Raw genomic sequence first — 20734 nt, 5'->3', positions numbered from 1 at the left:
TAAAACATTTTCCAATATTGTTTTGAAATGTTTGGTCTTTCCACCAGTTACTTCATCGAAGTCAGTTAAGGATTAATTGGTGCGAGCGGAGTTAAACGCGAAACACACACACACATAAATATATATTTATAACAGACCGATGTATGTTTGGTTGTAAATGTGTAATTACACAGTCACCTAATTGCAGAATATATTTAAGTCATTATCTTATTATAACTACATACATGTGTGTATGAACACATAGTTTATCTGTCGTTATCTGGATATAGGATTTACCAATAGTGTATCGATTGGAGACCTCAATTATGGACAAAACTGCTGACAAAACACAAGGTACAGTTATTGTTGTTGTATGAGGGTTTCCTGATAGCAAGGCATATCGCTTGTTTGTAAGTGCTATACATTTTTTTCTAAGCTTCACGAGTGTAAATTCTTTAATTTTAGACCTCTTAGAATTATATTACTGTATATTCAACAATTTGTGCGATGTTTACATTATTGCAAACATTGCGACGAAATAGGTTTCGCATAAAATTAAAACTCGCATAATAAAATTTAGAAGCATTATTGTAAGCACCATTTCTGAAATCGCATCAAATAATTTCGCATTTCCATTAAGCCAATCATTTCAATCATACCCAATATGCATTAATTTGCAAGTGGTATACCAGAATAGCGCTTCGAACGCACGAAAGTTGAGATTAACCAGCATGCGTATACCCATAACAGGTATGATTAAAATAAGATTGCCAAACTCCACATTTTCCGCATTTCAACTGGTAAACAGTTTGCTTTTTTTGTATAAACCTTAAACAAGAATTAACTTTTTTGATGATAGTGTTAACTGTTATTTCACCATACAAATTTGGCCAAATGTCAATGAAAGCATTAAAGTTACTATCATCTGCATACATGAGTAGTTTACAGTCTGAGATTATGCTAAAGGACATGTCCTTGGCATAAAATAGAAATATCAGGTAACTAACTACTAAATATTTTTTTCAAAAAATTAAGTTTTGTGAAGAAGCTAATATTTTATGGTTATAAAAAAAAACAATACATTCGGAAACATTTATTAAATTGCTGCACAATAAACCTAGGCATAAGAAACACATGCAAATCACATTTATACAAATTGACTAGAACAATTCTAGTCCTATACAGTCATTTTTAAAGAACTCCAAATATAAAGTACAAAAATATACTGCACACATAGAACATAAACAATATCAGTGTTATATCGGTTTATTAACTTAAGTTAGTCAAAACGCAGAACATTAAGATAAATAAACTATGTCTTCCCTTCACATTAGAGGTCTTATTATGACCTACATTATCATTTGATTCATATTATAAAGGCAACAGTAGTATACCGGTGTTCAAACGTCATAAATCGATTGAGAGAAAACAAATCCGGGTTACAAACTCAAACCAAGGGAAAACACATCAACTATAAGAGGAAAACAACGGAACAAAAGAAACACTGAAGTGCAACAAAAACAAACGCTAATATACATAAAAACGAACTATTTGATAACAACTGCCATATCCTGACTTGGTACAGGACATTTTAAGAAAAAATGGTGGGTTGAACCTGGTTTTATGGCTAGCCAAACCTCCCGCTTATATGACAATGTTAAAAAATATCTATATTATGTAAGTACAAATTAAAGATATCATGCGATAGAATTGGTTATTGAAGTAATCATTGAATAGTCATTAAATTATGCACTGTATTGTTATGCTCTACAAAAGAGCCTTTGTTGATCATGGGAAAAGATTTTTTGCTGACATTTTCAACCTTGACTTAATCAACTTTTTTAATTTCCAGATTCAACCAATCCCTGTTGTGCACAGCGATGGATTCTAGCTTTTATTTTTTCCGCTGGATTTTTCTTTGTTTTCGCCTTGAGAGTTAACTTGAGTGTTGCTTTAGTCTGCATGGTAAAGACAGAGTACCATAACACAACAATTTCAAAGATGACCTCCACGAATGTGTCTGGAGATGCGTGTAGTGAAATTCAAGCTTCAAGTGTGAATTTTAATGAGGCAAGTGCGTATATATGAATTAAAAAATTAAATCAAGATATTCTATTACTGTAGATGTTCACGTTAAGATAAACGAGAAAGGGTTAGTATTGTTTTGAAATGACAATTTTTAACAATTTTAGTTGTAAATCCGTCATTGTCTTAGCATGACAATATTTTGTTTAAAAACCCTCTTTAATTTGACCAAATGAGACTCATCACCGAATCATTACTTACCATGAGCAACACGACGGGTGACACTAGTGATATGCTTACTCTTCCGGAGCGTGACCTGGGTTTTCTTCGGCTTTTGACTTTTAAATGTTCCCTTGTTGTCTTCCGCCTTTTTTAATGTAGAAAACTTTTAACACTTAGTAATCCTACCAAATATATTCAGGGGCGGATCCAGCCATTTTTAAAAGGGGGGTTCAACCATATGTCCCCATTCAAAAGCATTGATCGTAAAACAAAGGGGTTCCAACCCCATGACCCCTCCCACCCAGGATCCGCCACTGATATTTGTTTCAAACTAGACATTCAGTACTATAAAAACAAAGATGAGAAGACACCAAGGGGTATATTCAAAAATGTAATCTAATAGAAACAGAGAACACCATGACTAAAAGAAAATCAACGGAAAAAAGAGTACATTAACAAAGCATTATACAGACTATAATGCATGTAAAACTTATAATGCACGCGCACTGCTATATTCATGTGAGACAGTTAATACATGTATCGTCTTGCGGCTAATCAGGTTACCTATCGTATTGTCTGCGTTTACCTTTACATTTGTATAATTGCAGCATGACCAAAAGTAATTCATATTAAACATGAAGAAATAGAATTAGTTTGCCACGAAGTCGTTTAAACGTACAATACAGATCATAGTGCTAAGTTGATTGATTGGTTACGCATCTCAACACTTAAATCACAATCTCTGTTAAATTTCGAAACGACCAAAGGAAACTTACGTACAAACATGTGGAAATCAGTAGAATATCGAAGAACTGTGTTATTTCGTGATATTTTGTTACTTCCTATACGGTATTGGTTTTGCTCATGGTTAAAGGTCGTAGCTGTAGCTGTTTACATCTTAGTCATTTAGTCTTTGCTGGATACTTTTCTCATTGACAAGAATACCACATCGCAATATTCTATATTAATCGTTTTAACAGTCTCAGGTTTTGTAAATAGTCTATTTCTTCTAAAACGAAACCATATCAGGATAGTGCATGATCGTCTAATACTATGGCATATAAATTATGAACGGGTTGTCTTTCTCACAATTTGAAGGATGCCATAATAAATCGTATTAAAAGTAAGATATCATATAAAGTCAGGAATATTACAGTTGTTTTCCATTCGTTTGGTGTGTTTGAACTTTTGATTTTGCCATTTGATAATGGACTTTCCGTTTTGAATTTTCCTTGGCGTTCGGTATTTTTTTATTATACTTTTTCTTATTTTCTCCTTGTTTGACGTCAGACACGCGAAGTAATGAATGTGATTTTTAATTTGATAGATGCTTTTGTTCTTTTTTGTAAATAATTGTTTGTTTTGATATTGTAACACAGTGATGACTGCTGTACCCATATTTTGACTATTTTATTTATAATGTCTGTTTTGTTCACGCATCGTTGTAAATATAACGGAATTTGATAAGACTGTCGTACAAGTGAGAGGTTTAGCGCTATAAAACCAGGTTCAATCCACCATTTACTACATTTGAAAATGCCTGTACCAAGTCAGGAATATGACAGTTGTTGTCCATTCGTTTGATGTGTTAAGTCATTTGATTTTGCCATGTGATTAGGGACTTACCGATTGAGTTTTCCTCGGAGTTCAGTATTTTTGTGATTTTACTTTTGACATGCACGTGTAAATTTTCCAACATCAAGTTATTTGAGAGAGTAGGAATGGTCTTTATCGCTTCTGTCAGCTTACAACAGTTTTACAGTTATTCGTCAAAACCTAATACTTTAAAAATAAATAAAATTTCTCAGTGTCAAAAAACAAAAATGTTTATTGTTTACTTTATTCTAACCATTAGACGTTCGTTAATCGTCAAGTTGGGCTACTTCGACCCTCGTATTGTGTATAATGCAATGAAACACGCAAGGTATCAACATAGGAACATCTCTACGGGTATTATCGTCATCATATCGAGGAGCGTTTAGCACAATGGTTTTGTCATAGTTGGGTTCCGTTGGACATGATTGTGTTAAGTGTTTTAATGACAAACAATGACAAATATAAGCATTCTGATTTGTTTGCTAAAGGGACCTTTGAACACGAATTCAAGCTGATTACTATCTTTGCTAATATGTAAGTAAGATTGAATTTGTATTATATAGTTAATAATTTGACACAGAATAATGCTAAATTGCGTATGTAAAAAAATTAATAGTTGCTTTCTCGTTTACCAACCATAAAAAAAAAAGATTTGTTTACTGTCTTTTACTTCGCACATTTCGTTCCAAGATACAATTGCCGCCAACATTTCAAAAAAATATCTACTTTTGCACATATTTTGAGATTACTGACAATTCAGTATCATGGTTTGGTTCAGTAGTGTCATGGTTTAGTTCATGTTCGACATGGTTTAGTTCTGTGATTCTTATCGTGTATGAAGGAAAAGTAAAGATGAAAGTAAACATACATTATATAACTACTGAAATACTTTAAAAAAAACTATTTTTTCACGGATACATTTTTTTCGCGTTTAACATAATATTATTCTATCCTATTTCGCGGCACTATATTATCGCCATTTTCTAATGTTGTTTTGTTCATATGCGAATAAATCTAAGATTCACATATTTACGTTGATTACCTACTCGCGAAAAATAAATCGCTCTAGAAAATAAGTAGTTAACGTAGATGACAGCAACTAAAGGTCGCCGTACGACCTTCAACAATGAGCAAAACCCATACCACATAGCAAGCTATAAAAGGCCCCGACAAAATTAAAGGTAAAGCAACTAAAATATAAAACCGAAATGCCTGATTTATGTACAAAGCAACAAATAAAAAACAAACATGATATACAGTAACAAAAGACAGCCCATGCATTACAGGCTATCTTTATATAACATGTAACTTGGAATATAATTTTTTTCAATCATATTTAATATTAAATAATAGATCGACTGAGCTTTTTCTTATTCTCGAAACTTTATTAGATATAAGAAAAAAATTCCAACGGATAAAGCGATATTACACAATACATGTATACAACATGACAACAACGTAATCGTTTTTATTCTTTCGTAAAAATAATTGATAAAAATGGACATTATATTGACCTAATTATACTTTTGAATTGTGGTCTTAAATATATTTAAATTCGGAACTTTGTAAGTAATTGACAACTTATTAAGTTCTTCGAAAATCTTAGGTACACTTTCAACTTAATTTCATTTATAGTTTATTGCATTTTTGCGCCTGTCCCAAGTCAGGAACCTCTAGCCTTTGTTAGTCTTATGTGTTTTTGAATTTTGGTTCATTTATATGTTTCTGAGGTTAGTGTGGCGTCCATTTCGCTGAACTAGTATACATTATTGTTTAGGGGCCAGCTGAAGCCCGCCTCTGGGTGAGGGGTTCTCTTGCTGCGTGGAAGACCTATTGGTGGGTTTGGGCTACATGTTTTCTGCTCTTTGGTTGGGTTGTGGTCTCTTTGACATATTCCCCGTTTCCATTTTCAATTCTATTAGAAAGAAATTTTATAAATGATGTCCATGTTAAAATTTTGTCCCGTGCAGAGACGGTTAAAACCGTGCATGCAGTTATGTTCTATACATTTATCGTTAATAGAAATGTTTTTCTGCTCCCATGCACAACTTTATGGAACATTTGGTTTTTATCTCTTTTTAACTTAAGGGCATACGATACGGTTTTGATCCCACGGTGATTTTTTTACGAAAATTTGCATACAAACTATTTTTCACGTAGTCAATTCAAATATGTAATACAAAATATACCTTCATGTGCTACTTGAAGAGATAAATGGGATCGACATTTTAGACATTTACTCAAAATTTCGTTCTTTTGGATATTTCTATCATTTGGTGGACATACCTAACTTTTTTGTTTCAAAAGATAAACACAAGCGGATTTTTGTAAAATTATTTGGAAAATCTTCTTTGCAGAAGTATGCTCTGAATTTGTATAACAATTCTTTGGAAATAATTAATTTTTATCAAAGTTTCATGATTTTAGAAAAAAAAACGGCATTTTTGCTGTATATTTATCAAATTTAAAAAAAATTTATCGGTGACTTTTTCATAAAAGTTGGTACAAATAATCTTCATACGTAATCAAACCTAATGTCATTTTTTAAAAAGAGGAGTCCATGAACTCGTTTTGAAGTTAAATCAGTCTGAATGATAAAAATCAGTCGAAAACTGGAGGTTGACGTCGCGAAAATCACATTTTACGTAAGCAACGTCATTACCTTCCCTGTAACTGTATCGTATGCCCTTAACCATTTTTTAGACTTCGAAATGTTTAGATGCGGGAATCACTGACAAGTCACAAAAATATTTCAATTTTGTTTTAGATATTCACGAAATAAGGATTTTGAGGGGGACTTGTGCACCTTAGTCTTGTTTGTCCTAAACCATTTTGATTGTCTGTGTTTAATTTATTCACAACTTTATAAATCAGAGGCGATTAAGAGATTCACATATTGTATAGACAGCTGTCTTTTGTTGAACACTGTATGGTGCCCACTCGCTATCGTTTGGTAAGTTTTGTTATTGGGTTATTATATCATTGGCGGGTAACCCCACATCTCTTTTTATTCAACATAGTCCTAATTTGGTTCAAAATAAAAACACAGATGTATAGCTTGCTAGAACACAGGTAAAAAAAATAATTTAAAAATTCGACTAGATGCTACGTTTTGCAACTTTAAATTGACGTTGTTAACCCGTTTGACTAGTGATGCCGCTCACGATATCTATAAATCCCCGACAAAGTCCATCATTGACATACGGAGAAAAATTTCTAGGTGAAACAGAACTAACAATTTCTGTTTTTGTAATTTATTTTACCGAAAGCCAGTTCAAAAGAGCTGTGGTTATATAAATTATATCTTAAAAAACACACGACCAGTAAAAATGTCTAATGTACGGTTTGCCTATTACGGCCACCAAATTTGATTAAAAAGGCATGATTTCTTTTTAGTCAATTAGTAAATTGTGTAACTTCGTTTTTTACAAGCGCCTTCAAACAAATTAACAATATTAAAGTGAAAATATGTATTGATTTGGATCTAAACCATGACAAATTTTATCAAAATCATGGCTCATTCCTGGACATTTCACTGCATGAACCATAAAAATCGCTTAACCAAACCATATCAATTTCGATATTTTGCTTATCCTTCGTTAATTTTTAAAAACAACAATTTCAATGTAGATCGTTTGATTTACTATATAGATTCAAACATCTTATTTGCTTTTTTTTCCTCATTTGAAAAGAACTGATGGAATCGTTCTGGGAAGTAACCTAACCAAACCATGACCAACTGAACCAAACTATGACAAAATCGGTGTACTAAATGCTCCTCTATATGATGACGTTACTCCTCGTGATCTGATCGCTATTTGAAATTAGATGCATTACGTTAGTTTATTTCTGTTTTAGAGAGCAGAATTCGACTGGGATAAGGAAACTAGATCATCTTTACTGTCTGCATTTTTCTATGGCTATATTATTACCCAGATTCCGGGAGGTTGGCTTGCCGATAGGTTTGGGGGTACACGTGTGTTTGGGATCGCAATGGGTGTGTCAGGAATCTGCACTGTGTTGTTACCGGTTTGTGCAAGAACCTCAGTCGTTTTGGTATTTATTCTTCGTGTGATATTAGGACTAGTTCAGGTAAGAGTTCTCAGGTAATACATACATGACATAATTGCGACATTTCTTTCAATTTAATTTTCAATTCAAGAAACACCGTGTAAAATGTGATATCAGCGTGTAAATATATGTTTTTCTGATAACATTTTATATTTTGTATCATATATCTGTATTCAAAATTGCATGTCTGTAAACTACATGTGGATGAGAAATACTTGCGAACAGTGAAAAAAGGAGGGTTTATGAATATGGTTAAAGTTGAAATAATAAATGAATGCTATTTAGCTCCGTTTCGGTTGGCAAAGATTATCTCAGGTGTTTTATATGATTTAAAAAAGGAATATGTGATATGACTGCCACTGAGACAACTATCCACAAGAGACCAACTGAAGTAGATTTTAACAACTATAGGTCACCGCACGGCCTTAAACAATAGGCAAAACCAATAGCGTAAGCTGAACTCGTTTCGAAGTGAATCCATAAGAATTTCTCCAAAGCATACAGTAATAGATAATTCATACAAGCAGCCTGCGTTTTGTATCTTATTCATGCTATCAATTTGCTTCTGTGCTTATTGATATAGTACGAGATTTCAATATTATATCATATAGATATATGTACAATGTGGATTACCTGTGTAAAGGAATATTTTTTAGGGCGTAGTTCATCCGGCGTGTTATTCCTTGTGGGGAAGATGGGCGCCTCGTTTTGAGACAAGCAAATTGCTAGCAGTGTCGTGTGTTGGTAAGAATGTGGATAATTAATTGAAAATATAATATAAAATCGAAGTGAATGTTTAACTTTATATTGGTTTCAATCTAGTATTAAGTATTAGAAAGCCGCATGCTTTAATTACTAGCTACAAATGAAGTAGCGTTGAGTATACGAGTTCTCTGCGATCGGTACTTAGGATCTTTTGTCATTTCAATCCTTTGTAATGGATTGGTACACTTTGTTCTTATGTTGCCTTCCGCTATTTGATGGTTAGTTGCCTCATTGGGATTTTGCCACATCTCCTTTTTCGTACACTGTTTATTGACCCTCTGTCGGATTATTTTGTGTAGTCAGGATTCCATTGAACTTGAATATTGCCCACACTTGTATTAATATACACAACTGGTATTTCATTTGATATGTCTCATTTAAAGACAAATCGTCGACTCTTCCTACTTCACAGTTTAATCACCATTATGATGATTAAGAGTCATAAAGATGGAAATATCTACAAACGTTATAACAATTTGATAACCTGTGGTCGCTTTGTAAAACAATTACAAGACAATTTACTTAATTAAAAATTGAAGCTTCAAATTTTACAGGATCTATCATTGGAATTATAACAACTTTTGCAACCTCTGGTTTGCTATGTGAATATGGTTTTGATAATGGATGGGGCTCGATATTTTATATAACAGGTAAATATATGTCTATAGTTGTTCATTATATATCAACAATAACATTAAGCTCTAAAAAGCTTGTTTGATATCAACTAAACCTTTTTTAACTGGTTTTTGGATAATATTTTTTTGTGTTTATCATTGGTTTTATAAAAAGTTCAGTTATTACTAGAGTTATTATGAGCTGATGCGTTGCAGAAATGATCTACTTTCATCAAAGCTACTAAAAATCATACTTAGATAATATTATTAGTTACACAGTGTGCTAGTGACCTAATACGATATATATGGGGTCAGTAAATTCCATATGGGGTGAGAGCGAAAATTTACTGACCCCATATATATCGTATTAGGTCACTAGCACACTGTGTAACGAATTTATCTTATCGACTATCTTAACATGTGGCCTTTAGACTAATGGCCTATCAAAGTGATCAAGTCTTCAATATAAAGTACCTACTTCCATTGGTCTATACAAAAACAAATGCCAATAATAACAACTTGTTAGCTTTTTATGTGTTTTCTGCATTTCTTTCAATCGTTCATCATCAGTTTCTCTATCTATTGTCCGGGTAAAAAGTTTCAGATTTTTCCTCAATGCCGCGATGTTTTTATAAAGGGACGTAACACCACTACTAACCGTGTATTGAAATAACACCTACTTACCCCATATCAAATATACAGGGTCTCTACGTGGTCACTTTTAATAAATGGTATTCCTAGAAATGTATAGGAGGTAAGATAACAGTCATGTACAAATTAGATAACATGTGTTCGCTATTTTATACAGAGTGGAGGTCAGACAAAAGAGTAGAAAATCAATATTGTTGAAAAAACTGTAAAAATGCGAAAAGTTATAAATATATTCAGGGGTCTTGTTTGTTTTTTTTCTTTAATATTCAAGTTATGGGCATAAGAACGGATACAAGAGAATTGACGGTGATGCATTTCACAATTCAATTTGAATCTGTATTGCCATGAAAAATATACGTGCTATGATAATTTAAACTGTGATATAGATATGTACATTCATCATACATACATGGCTTTTATGCATCGGCCCGGGAATTATCCCGAGACTCTCCGACTGATATGACAAAGGTTAAAAATAAATCTGTTTCTCAAAAAATTCCAATGAGCAAACGAAAAAGTAACACCATATCAGCCAGACCACGACCAATTGTGTGTTGACACTATTTTCTACAAACAAATATTTAATAACAAGAAGACTGTTGAAATGCATTAAAGCCAATGAAATAAGAAAAAAGAAAAACATGGGAGCGCATATATAATTAACAGGGTCAAATTAGTAAAAGAAGGGGGACGATACCAATACCGACAACAGTCCTCAAAACACTACAATGAAAACTAAAGATTGGGTAATACGAAAACTACAAACATCCAGAGATAAACTTAAGTGTTTTGGAAAGGTACGGTTACGGTTATTTTAAAGCACTGAATACATGCAATGATTTAGAGACGACTTCAAACAGCAATGTAGTCAAATACGCAGAGAAATTTGAAATACGATAATTAATAAGTTTCATTTGTTTCTTAGGTGGTCTGTGTTGTTTATGGGTAGTTCTGTGGTTTGTTCAAGTCCGAGATTCCCCTAGTAAACACCCAAGGATTTCTGAAGTAGAAAGATTGTATATCGAGAATAACATTGTATTTGATACAAGAAAAAAGGTAAAAGAAATACAATGATTGATCATCGATAGAGTTGCCCGATAATCGGTGATATGTAGACAAATGAACTATCAAAATAGCGTTCATTCCGAAGTTATCTAGAGTGTTCTGATGTATGTAAAAGTTGTATATTCATTTTATCAATGTTTCGTCATTCAATTTGATTCTGTGATAAACAATGATTAAATGATTTGTTTACATCTAAAACACTGAAAAAGCCCTGTATGTTGGAAATGTTTTTAATCAAGTATTAAATTCAGTTTGCCACAAAATGTGTTAAGAAATTTTTAACTTGTAAAAGTGCAAAATCTGAAGTATGTTTAGTGAAAAAGACTGGTATATCTATAGAGTGTTTGTGTGTATACATAAAATATGGCCCTTAATAGCTTCCAAAAGCAGATCTCGAATTCACAGTGTTTAAAACATTGTCACTTGAAGTTGAAAAACACTGACCTTATGCTGCATATCTATTCATCATAACTTTGTAAAACATCGATAATTGACCATGATCTATCAAACATTTAGCTTTTTGGTCATCTTTAAGCATTTCCGATATTGAATACGATAAAACCTTGTTAACCCACAACGTTTAAACATTAAACTATGATACGGTTGATAAAGAATAAACATGAAAAGAACAAAATACCTTTAAAAAGACTTGGTGGTCCTGCTTTACTACCTGTTTTGAATAAATATTTAAACTTTACGACCAAAGAGATGATTTCAGCTTCCCAATTGCGAACTTTCTATTTCTATGTAGCAACATTCCAGCAGCGCCTGCATACGGAATATATATCTCCCAATTGATACAATATTCCCGGGCTTGTGTTTCCTATCATGATTTCCTTGATTGAGGATTGCTGCTCACAAGGAAGCTATTAAACCAAGAGTTCCAAATGGTGAAGTTGAAATCATCCCTTCGTAAATTTTACGGACGCCATCACGAGTTGGTTGACCGTTATGGAATAACCGTTTCACGGATGATATCGGATATGTTCCTTATGTCGTAACTACAATACCCTTCCCTTTTCACGAATGTGACTTACCGAATTAGACTATTTACCGGATTTGTAATAACATAAGCAACACGACGGGTGCCACATGTGGAACAGGATCTGCTTACCCTTCCGGGGCACCTGAGATCACCCCCAGTTTTTGGTGGGGTTCGTGTTGCTTAGTCTTTAGTTTTCTATGTTGTGTCATCTGTACTATTATTTGTCTTTTTATTTTTGGCCATGGCGTTGTCTGTTTGTTTTCGATCTATGAGTTTGACTGTCCCTCTGGTATCTTTCGTCCCTCTTTTAAGGAATGACTGTAACATTTTTTTCTGTCTATGAAGAAATAACATCAAAAATGTGGTGCACACTGAAAAACCCGCGTAGCGGGTTATTTTAAAGTGTGCACCACATTTTTTATGTTATTTCGAATAGACGGAAAATATATTACAGTCATTTCTTATAATTTAATTCTAAATTCCATTTTAAACCGGAGTAAAACCATGAAAAAACGTTGATAACGTCACTGTCACATGACAAAATTATGTCTATGAGCTGATAAACAAAACAACGTCAGCCAATCAGAAGACGCGTTACCTCCAAAATTAAATTATTCAGGGTTAGTATTAAAGAGACTACTTATTTTATATAAATAAAAAGTTTTCCGATGTTTAAATCTCGTAAATTTATTTTGAATATACAATTCAGATATATAAAGAAACTCACAAGAATTTAAAAACCGAGTGCGTTTGTATTCGTAAACAGGGAAAGCGTCTCTTACATTGCATGTATCGTCCGTCATGCAAATCCAGCCACAGGTAAAATGGACCTATACCAAATAAAAACATCATATATACCAGAATTAAAATTTTATACGCCAGACGCACGTTTGGTCTACAAAAGACTCACCAGTATCGCTTGAATCAAAAAGTTAAAAAGAATAAGACACAATCGCTTCACGTGTATTTACATATCAAACAACACTTCTAGTGTGCTAAAGTGTGACATCATACATTTTTCTCAGAGAATCCGAAAAATTATCTCATATTTCCTGTTATATAACAAACATAGGAAAATAGCAATATTTTTGAACACGTTTTTAACTATAATGCAGAATCTGACAACACCCTGGAAGGACATGGTGAAATCTGCTCCACTATGGGCTTTACTAATATGTCACTCATGTAGCAACTGGGCGGATTACACATTAATGACAAGTTTACCTGCATTTATGAAAGAAGTATTGAGGTTCGACATTAAAAGTGTAAGTATATTAGGTTTATAATTACTAATAACTAATAATAAATATCAGCACAACAATGTTAAATCTGCAAATTTGCGGAAGCAAATTTTTGTTCTTCCCTCGCTGGGATTCGAACTCATGCTACTGGGATATCGAGACAACACCGCCTGCATTATGTCCAGCGCTCTAGACCACTCGGCTACCTAGCCTGAACAAAATTCAGCTTTCGGTGGTCTAGTGTTACCTTTCCTCGTCAGTAGAATCTAGAGTTGTAACTGGTGATCCAATGGATAGATCTGTCGTAGAGTTCTCACTTGTTCTAGAACAAGTTGTTACCTCAGCTCAAACAGCAAATTATAACGTTCATGTTGGTTTCTTGTGAATTCATTTATTTCTTGATTATAAACAAATAAAACGGCATTGATCCGGTATAAGATTTATTGCCACGAAATACGAAATATTCCATTCTTTCATCTTATTGGTTTTGTCATTTTCATGGCTGTGTCACTTTCTTGTTAATGTTTATGATTGTAATACGGGGCTTCCAAGATAGTGATCGTTGCATTTATTAAATACTTCTTCCGTGTCTATAGACTGCAGTTAATTATCGTTGGAATGTTGGTCCTAAATGCTCTTCAACTTCGTACTTTTTTATTTGGCATTCTAGTAGTTAAAAGATATTATTCCAGATACGAACATGTGATCTAAAACAAATCGTCACCGCGTGATCTTTAAACGGAGTGAGACATGTCGACATAGTATCATCCGTCATAACGAATTTTTTGTTCCCGAAACACAATTAATCTTTTTATGCCCCACCTACGATATGTTTTTCGGTCTGTGCGTCCGTTCGTTTGTCCGTCCGTCAGTCCGTTCGTCCGTCTGTCCCGCTTCAGGTTAAAGTTTTTGGTCAAGGTTGTTTTTGATGAAGTTGAAGCCCAATCAACTTGAAACTTAGTACACATGTTCCCTGTGATTTTATATTTCTAATTTTAATGCCAAAATAGAGTTTTGACTCCAAATTCACGGTCAATTAAACATAGAAAATGCGTGTGTCCCGCCTCAGGTTAAAGTTTTTGGTCAAGGTAGTTTTTGATGAAGTTGAAGTCCAATCAACTTGAAACTTAGTACACATATTTCCTATGATATGATCTTTCTAATTTAAATGCCAAATTAGATTTTTGATTCCAATTTCACGGTTCACTGAACATAGAAAATAGTAGTGCGAGTGGGGCATCCGTGTACTATGGACACATTCTTGTTATTTCTAACTATCAAATTTGGTAATGAAACAGGCTTAAATGGTTCAACAATTTGGTTATGTCTTAGGGTAGACTACTTACCTGTTCAACGCCTTTATCATATTGTGGACAGGTTGAATGTATGAAAGGTTGAGAAACTGCGACGCAGTAAATAAACCAATTTGAGTCGGAGACCGTTGAAAATGAAAAATATTTCCTAAGGTCGTCTTACCTCATATATTTTGATTAACTTATTAACAACTGATTCATTTTATTGCCAATTTAGAACGGGGCTCTATCAGCTACTCCATATATATGTTCTTCAATTAGTGTTTTACTGGTAGCTTACTCAGCAGATAGACTTAGAATTAAACACATACTAACAACAACTCAAACAAGGAAAATTTTTCAAAGTATTGGCAAGTAAATATGTTATAATTATTATAATCCATTTTTACTGCAAAACACACCATTGAATTTTGGTCGTAGTGCCATAACCATCGCGACATTAAAACTCATCATTCATCAATATGAGTTTTGGATAAAAAAAAATCATGGAATCATATGTTTATGCCAGCAAAATATATATATATATATATATACTATCGTATGGCTTCCCATTATCATTTTATATTACAAATGTATGTAGATGAAATTGTTTCGTCTCATTAAATGTTGTCTTAAACAATAAAGGCACGGCTAGTTACGATAAAAGGTCGTTTTTATTAAACACGTTGAGTGTGTGTTATTAAGAAACAACAACATTTTTCACCACAGCATCAATACACTAATAATGAAGCAACTTTGGTATTTTGTTATCACTTTTTACATAGTAACAAATATTTTTGCGCAATTTATTATATAGACCTTTAACACATATATTGTGTAATGAGCTGAATTAAATTATTCATTTAGATATATATTTATATATGATTTGGGGTAAACGTCTATTAAAAAGAAACAATAAAAATCAGGAAAGACAATTTGTGGGCTTGATTCGATCTTCAAAAATCATGATTGTCACAATGGACAAGCTTAGATACAATAAATATAAATCATCCAAATTCTACACAAGCTGTGCATACATATATAAAACATACCAAAGATCTGCAGTTAACACACAACTCCGTATTTCCTAATGCCTATGATAACATGAAGATGAGACAAATCGAAATTGACAAATCGAAATCTTATACATATTATATATGCAAAATAAATCTCTATAAAGACAATGATTCAAATATTCATTTACTTCAGCATTTATTGGAGGGTCAATTTTTCTGGTAGCAACTGGATTTGTTCCATGTTCTAAACGGGAGCTTGCAGTGGTTTTTCTTTGCATTGCTGTCTTTTTAAATGGGTTCAATGCCGCTGGATACGGTGCAAATCACATTGATATAGCTCCTAAGTAAGTTAAAATATTTAAAACCAAATGAATATACTAAACAAATGGATATCAACTGCAATTTTAACATATGTATTGCAATAGACTTATGATTTTGCTGTTGTTGAAAAACTTTATAAATAAACTTGCAACATAGAAAGAGTATTCAATTCAAGACAAATGATGATGTTATCTTTAGTATTTCGTGTGTTTTAAAAATACAGTATTTATTGCGATAAGGGTAGTCCGTTTTATATACATGCACATCTTGTACTGTTTAAAGCAATTATATTTATTAAACTGAAATCACAACAATATGTTTAACTGTAAAATCAGCCATATAAACTGTTGTCTAATCTTTTTTATTTAATTTTTCATAGTATGATTAATACATTTGTAATAGTGGTGTTATTTAAATTCTAAACTGCAAAATGCAATTTTAAAGGATAATTCCGATGCTGATAGAAAGATATTAGATTATAATACCTTTTTATCTGCAGGTACGCAGGCCTTCTGATAGGAATAACAAATACTGCTGCAACAATTCCAGGAATTATTTCACCTATGGTTGCTGGCGCTTTGACACCAAATGTGAGTTATAGTTACTATTATGTCCAACCAAATCCTGCGTAGGTTATGATAACTCAACAAAGGTGTTGAAACCATCAATTAATGCAATTTTCTTCATCCTAAATCATGGCAATCTAACTTATTTAAACACCAGACTGTACCAATCATCCATTATGCCTATACGCTACCTGCTGTGATCTAAGTATTCAAAATCAAACATGTGTTACAGAATCTCAATATTGACAACTTCAAGTCTAAACTCCCGAATTGCACCAGTGCAAATTCAAAATTCATATAAAATTTGACTGGCCACGTTATAAATGTTGACATCGACATCGTCATCAACACTTTTCTATTCGAAAATTCTGCCAGCCAATGTGCAAATGTTGCTAAGCACTTGTTCAACATCTATGGTTAATATGTTGTTGTTCCTGCATACAAAGACCCGTACAAAGTCGCTAGTGTTTGTAAATCAAAGGAATAAGGGCTCGATAATTCACTTATAAACTCCCGTGACACTTACTTAAGAATAATTCTTAAACAATCATAGCCTTGGATATGTTCCTCTTGAATTTTAACCAATTTCATTGTCTTCAAAATGCTCAACGAAAAATATTTTTAAGTTATTGACATCTGCAGTGTTTTTATCACCGATCAAAACCGGGCTTTAGAGTGACTGTCAAACTACCTACTCAAGTGGCGGTTTGAATCAGATGTAGATACTATACAATACCAAAAATGTATTATAGTACGTACTTACAATTTGAGTCCCTCTCCTCTCCTCTCAAAACATTTGACTTCTCTGCTTTATATACCAACATCCCTCATTTCAAAAACGTACTGATGTTGGTCAAACTGTGTTTTATAAAATCAAATGACCGACGCACATATATGTATCTTGCTTAAGGAGTGGACAAAACACAATATTTGTAAAAAGATACTCTGATTAAATCAACAAGTACACCTTGCGTACTTCTCTGCCTTTTAATAAAAGTGGCTTCAGCAAAAAAATCAAAAAGCAGGTTAACATATAAATAGAAACTATATATAAGAATAATACATATATGCATGTAATGCTATCTCGGTTGTCAAAATTGTTATCATCATAAAAGATTAAGATCATATTTTAATATGGGAAAAATGGAAATAAATTTCATGCTTTCTTTTAGTCTTCAGCAAAATTAAAAATCTCTGAAAACAAAAGTCTTACCTTGCATATAATAGGTCTAGATCTTAATATATATATTGAAAATGAAATCAACGAATTTCCTTCATATATTTGCTTGATGCAATTAAGTAAAGGCAAAAGTAGTATACCGGTGTTCAAAAGTCATAAATCGATTGAGAGAAAACAATTCCGGGTCACAAACTAAAACCGAGGGAAACAAATCAACCATAAGAGGAAAACAAAGGAACAACAGGAACACTGAAGTGCAACAAAAACAAACGCCAACATACATAGAAACAAACTATTTAATAACAACTGCCATATTCCTGACTTGGTACAGGACATTTTAAGAACAAATTGTGGGTTGAACCTGGTTTTATGGCTAGCCAAACCTCCCGCTTATATGACAATGTTAAAAAATATCGCTAAAATGACAACGCTACGTGACAGAAATACAGCACAAACACACGCAAGAACACTCATCACAGAGAAACGCACAAACAAATAATATAATAGTCGACACAACCTGCAAACCACAGAACAACAACGAACACCTTCCATCAACGACAGACACCACAGGACATCACAAACAGTGACGCACTTACGTAACAAACATGCAATCTCGAACTTTATACAATTATTTTCATAATACCAGTCCATCAATGTTCATGACAATGATGGTATTGAAAGGCAATTTTATTATAATTTGGACTACAAACGATAAGACATAACACATTATACAACCGAAACCATAACAGAAACATAAAAAAAATACTAAATGTTGGATGTACAAAATACTGAGACACGTCGTATAGCAATGCAAATTCACACCCGGTATAACAGTCATATTCGGGAATAGGTCATGTTCGATACTTAGCAGACAGACGACATAGATGTTAAACAACAATCTAAGACGTGGTTTAAATGACATTGTTTGTTTAGACACAGACACATCGTATAGATCAACCAATTCGTGATGGTGTCATTTTTAATCTTTCCTCCTCATAACTCTGTTGGAACAGTTTATTTTACATCTTTTACCAAATCTGAAAATACAGAACTTAATGCAAATAGAAGAAATATTTTGCAACTGCATAACATTCTCTATGAAAACTGTGAAATTTATAATAACTCGGTGGTATCATTAATTTCAATCTTTTGTTCAGTTTAGCAGTAAATGGTTAATTGAAACTTGAGTGAAATTTTTTACGTCTAAGGATCAATTTCTTCGATCTGTTATTTTATGCCAACTGCTATCATCATAATAATAGACCAGCTATCCGGTGGAGACTTGTTCCGATATCGGCGCTTTAGTAGCTAGTAAGTTCTGATTGCAGTTTAATATTGGAATTTAGTAAGCTAGAGAGTTTATCAGAGAATTTCTAGGTGTAACCTCTCTCGAAAAGTAAGCTCTGAAATAAGTGTGCGAAAGGAACTTTAAGATGACTAATGGTTGAGATTGGATACCGAGTTTATTGAAGTATTAAAATTCGTCTGACAGCATTTGTTTACCCTATCTTCGAAGATTTACAAATGTTTCTTTGTGAATTGGTAAATTCAAAGAATAATTTATTATTGAAGGCATGGAAACTAATGATTCATGGCCCCATTGCTTTCTATGTTAAATTCTGCAATTTCAAGCATGCATAGCTATTTTGTCGTTGAAAATAAAGCAACAGTCATTTCAAGTCCAAAAAATTCAATATACCCTTAAATGCATATAAGAGCGCAATGGTCCCCGGATACTTGGTAGTATAAAAACCGGTACATCTGACCTACGTTACAGGAAAATATTCCCTCCTATTCTAGTTTCGTCTATATGTTTTGATATTCAAAAGTCTTTTTTTTTAAAGGGTACAACAGTTATTCCAAGTCATTAAGGTGGTACCAAACACCTTGACTAAAATTAATTTGGCTCGTTTAATTTTCATAAAATTTTGACAAAATATTTACTTTGACCCTTTGACAAAAATATAAAAAAAAATTCCAAAAAACTTGAACCACACACTTTATGGGAAAAATTTCTTTGGATATTTAGTAGTTTGACAAACACTAATTTTGATCAAAGTTATAGCTTTACAAAGGAACTATTTTGTTTTAAATTTGAACTACTTTCTCATTTTTCTTGTATGTTCTTTCTGACCAATCCCGATGTATTGTTCTATACCTGAAAACATTGATTTTAAATAGATCATGTATATTGGCATATTGTTTGTATACATCTATTTTTATATCATTTGTCTTACGATGCAACATTTTGTAATTTGTTTTAGGGTGACCCAGAAGAATGGCGGAATGTATTTTATGTCGCTGCTGGGTTTTATATTACTGGTATGGTGATTTTTGCAATATTTGGAAGTGGAGAAATTCAACCGTGGGCTATGGATAAGGAAATTGAGATCAAAGTATCGTCCAGTCTTTTATTTCCAGTCAATGAAGACAATGATCAACAAGTAGTTCCTGGAAATGGCACAGTCAAACAACGTCTTTTCATTGAAAATAATGACAACCATAATGATTCAGATGATATTCAGAATACAAACCTTAAATAAATTCGTTTTTACTTGGTGGTCATTTTGTTTGCAAATAGACCATCACTATCTATTTCGGAAACTATAAAAAAAACATGTATACCTCATATTGGTTTACTTTGAACCGGATATGATTTAAAGGTTGATGTTACATGTATATCATGATACATATGCATAAACATTTATTTGACAAGTTCTATTTTTTTTTTTTTTGCATTTCAAGTAGAACATGTTATTATCGTGTTAAAAAATACAATTCGAACGAAACATCTCTTGTTCAGCTGCTTCTTATACATTTCTAACAAAAGATTACATGTTTGTTCGGAGCCGGATCCTGATAATTGGAAAATTTGATGCATGGCAACTGTATGTTTGAAAGAATTTTGACGTCATAAAAATGTTTACTAAACATTCTAAATGAAAAAACTAGTCAAAGTTTGATTGAATCATCATACTAATATGACGGTCTTCTTTCGCTTTTGAAACAAAGCCATGTTCTCATTCCAATAGAACATGAGCTGCACGTACGTGTTTGACGTCAATATTGCAACGTCAAATGAATTCTAAACATTTCCGAAGATCAAAATGGACATTTGTGTTGTGAAGGAAATTTAATAAAATCA

The 20734-nt window shown here is 32.9% G+C and overlaps 1 protein-coding gene across 3 annotated transcripts in view; it reads left to right on the top strand.

The window, feature by feature from the left end:
- Positions 1–20378, top strand: part of LOC127706093 (sialin-like) — a 114346-nt gene extending 93968 nt beyond the window's left edge. For all 3 annotated transcript variants that reach the window (XM_052210550.1, XM_052210549.1, XM_052210548.1), the window contains 11 exons: positions 270–389; positions 1832–2049; positions 7681–7914; positions 8550–8637; positions 9213–9308; positions 10849–10979; positions 13089–13238; positions 14745–14877; positions 15716–15866; positions 16343–16433; positions 19854–20378. In XM_052210550.1, the coding sequence (XP_052066510.1) occupies positions 1942–2049; positions 7681–7914; positions 8550–8637; positions 9213–9308; positions 10849–10979; positions 13089–13238; positions 14745–14877; positions 15716–15866; positions 16343–16433; positions 19854–20132 (1461 nt within the window). In that variant the 5' untranslated portion in view covers positions 270–389; positions 1832–1941 and the 3' untranslated portion in view covers positions 20133–20378. The remainder of the gene's footprint in view (positions 1–269; positions 390–1831; positions 2050–7680; positions 7915–8549; positions 8638–9212; positions 9309–10848; positions 10980–13088; positions 13239–14744; positions 14878–15715; positions 15867–16342; positions 16434–19853) is intronic.
- Positions 20379–20734: the final 356 nt, after the last annotated feature.

Source organism: Mytilus californianus, unplaced genomic scaffold, assembly GCF_021869535.1.
Source record: "Mytilus californianus isolate M0D057914Y unplaced genomic scaffold, xbMytCali1.0.p SCAF_6, whole genome shotgun sequence".
NCBI classification, from domain to species: domain Eukaryota; kingdom Metazoa; phylum Mollusca; class Bivalvia; order Mytilida; family Mytilidae; genus Mytilus; species Mytilus californianus.
Note: the sequence above shows the minus strand (reverse complement) of the source record. Positions and strands in the feature narration are given on the sequence as shown.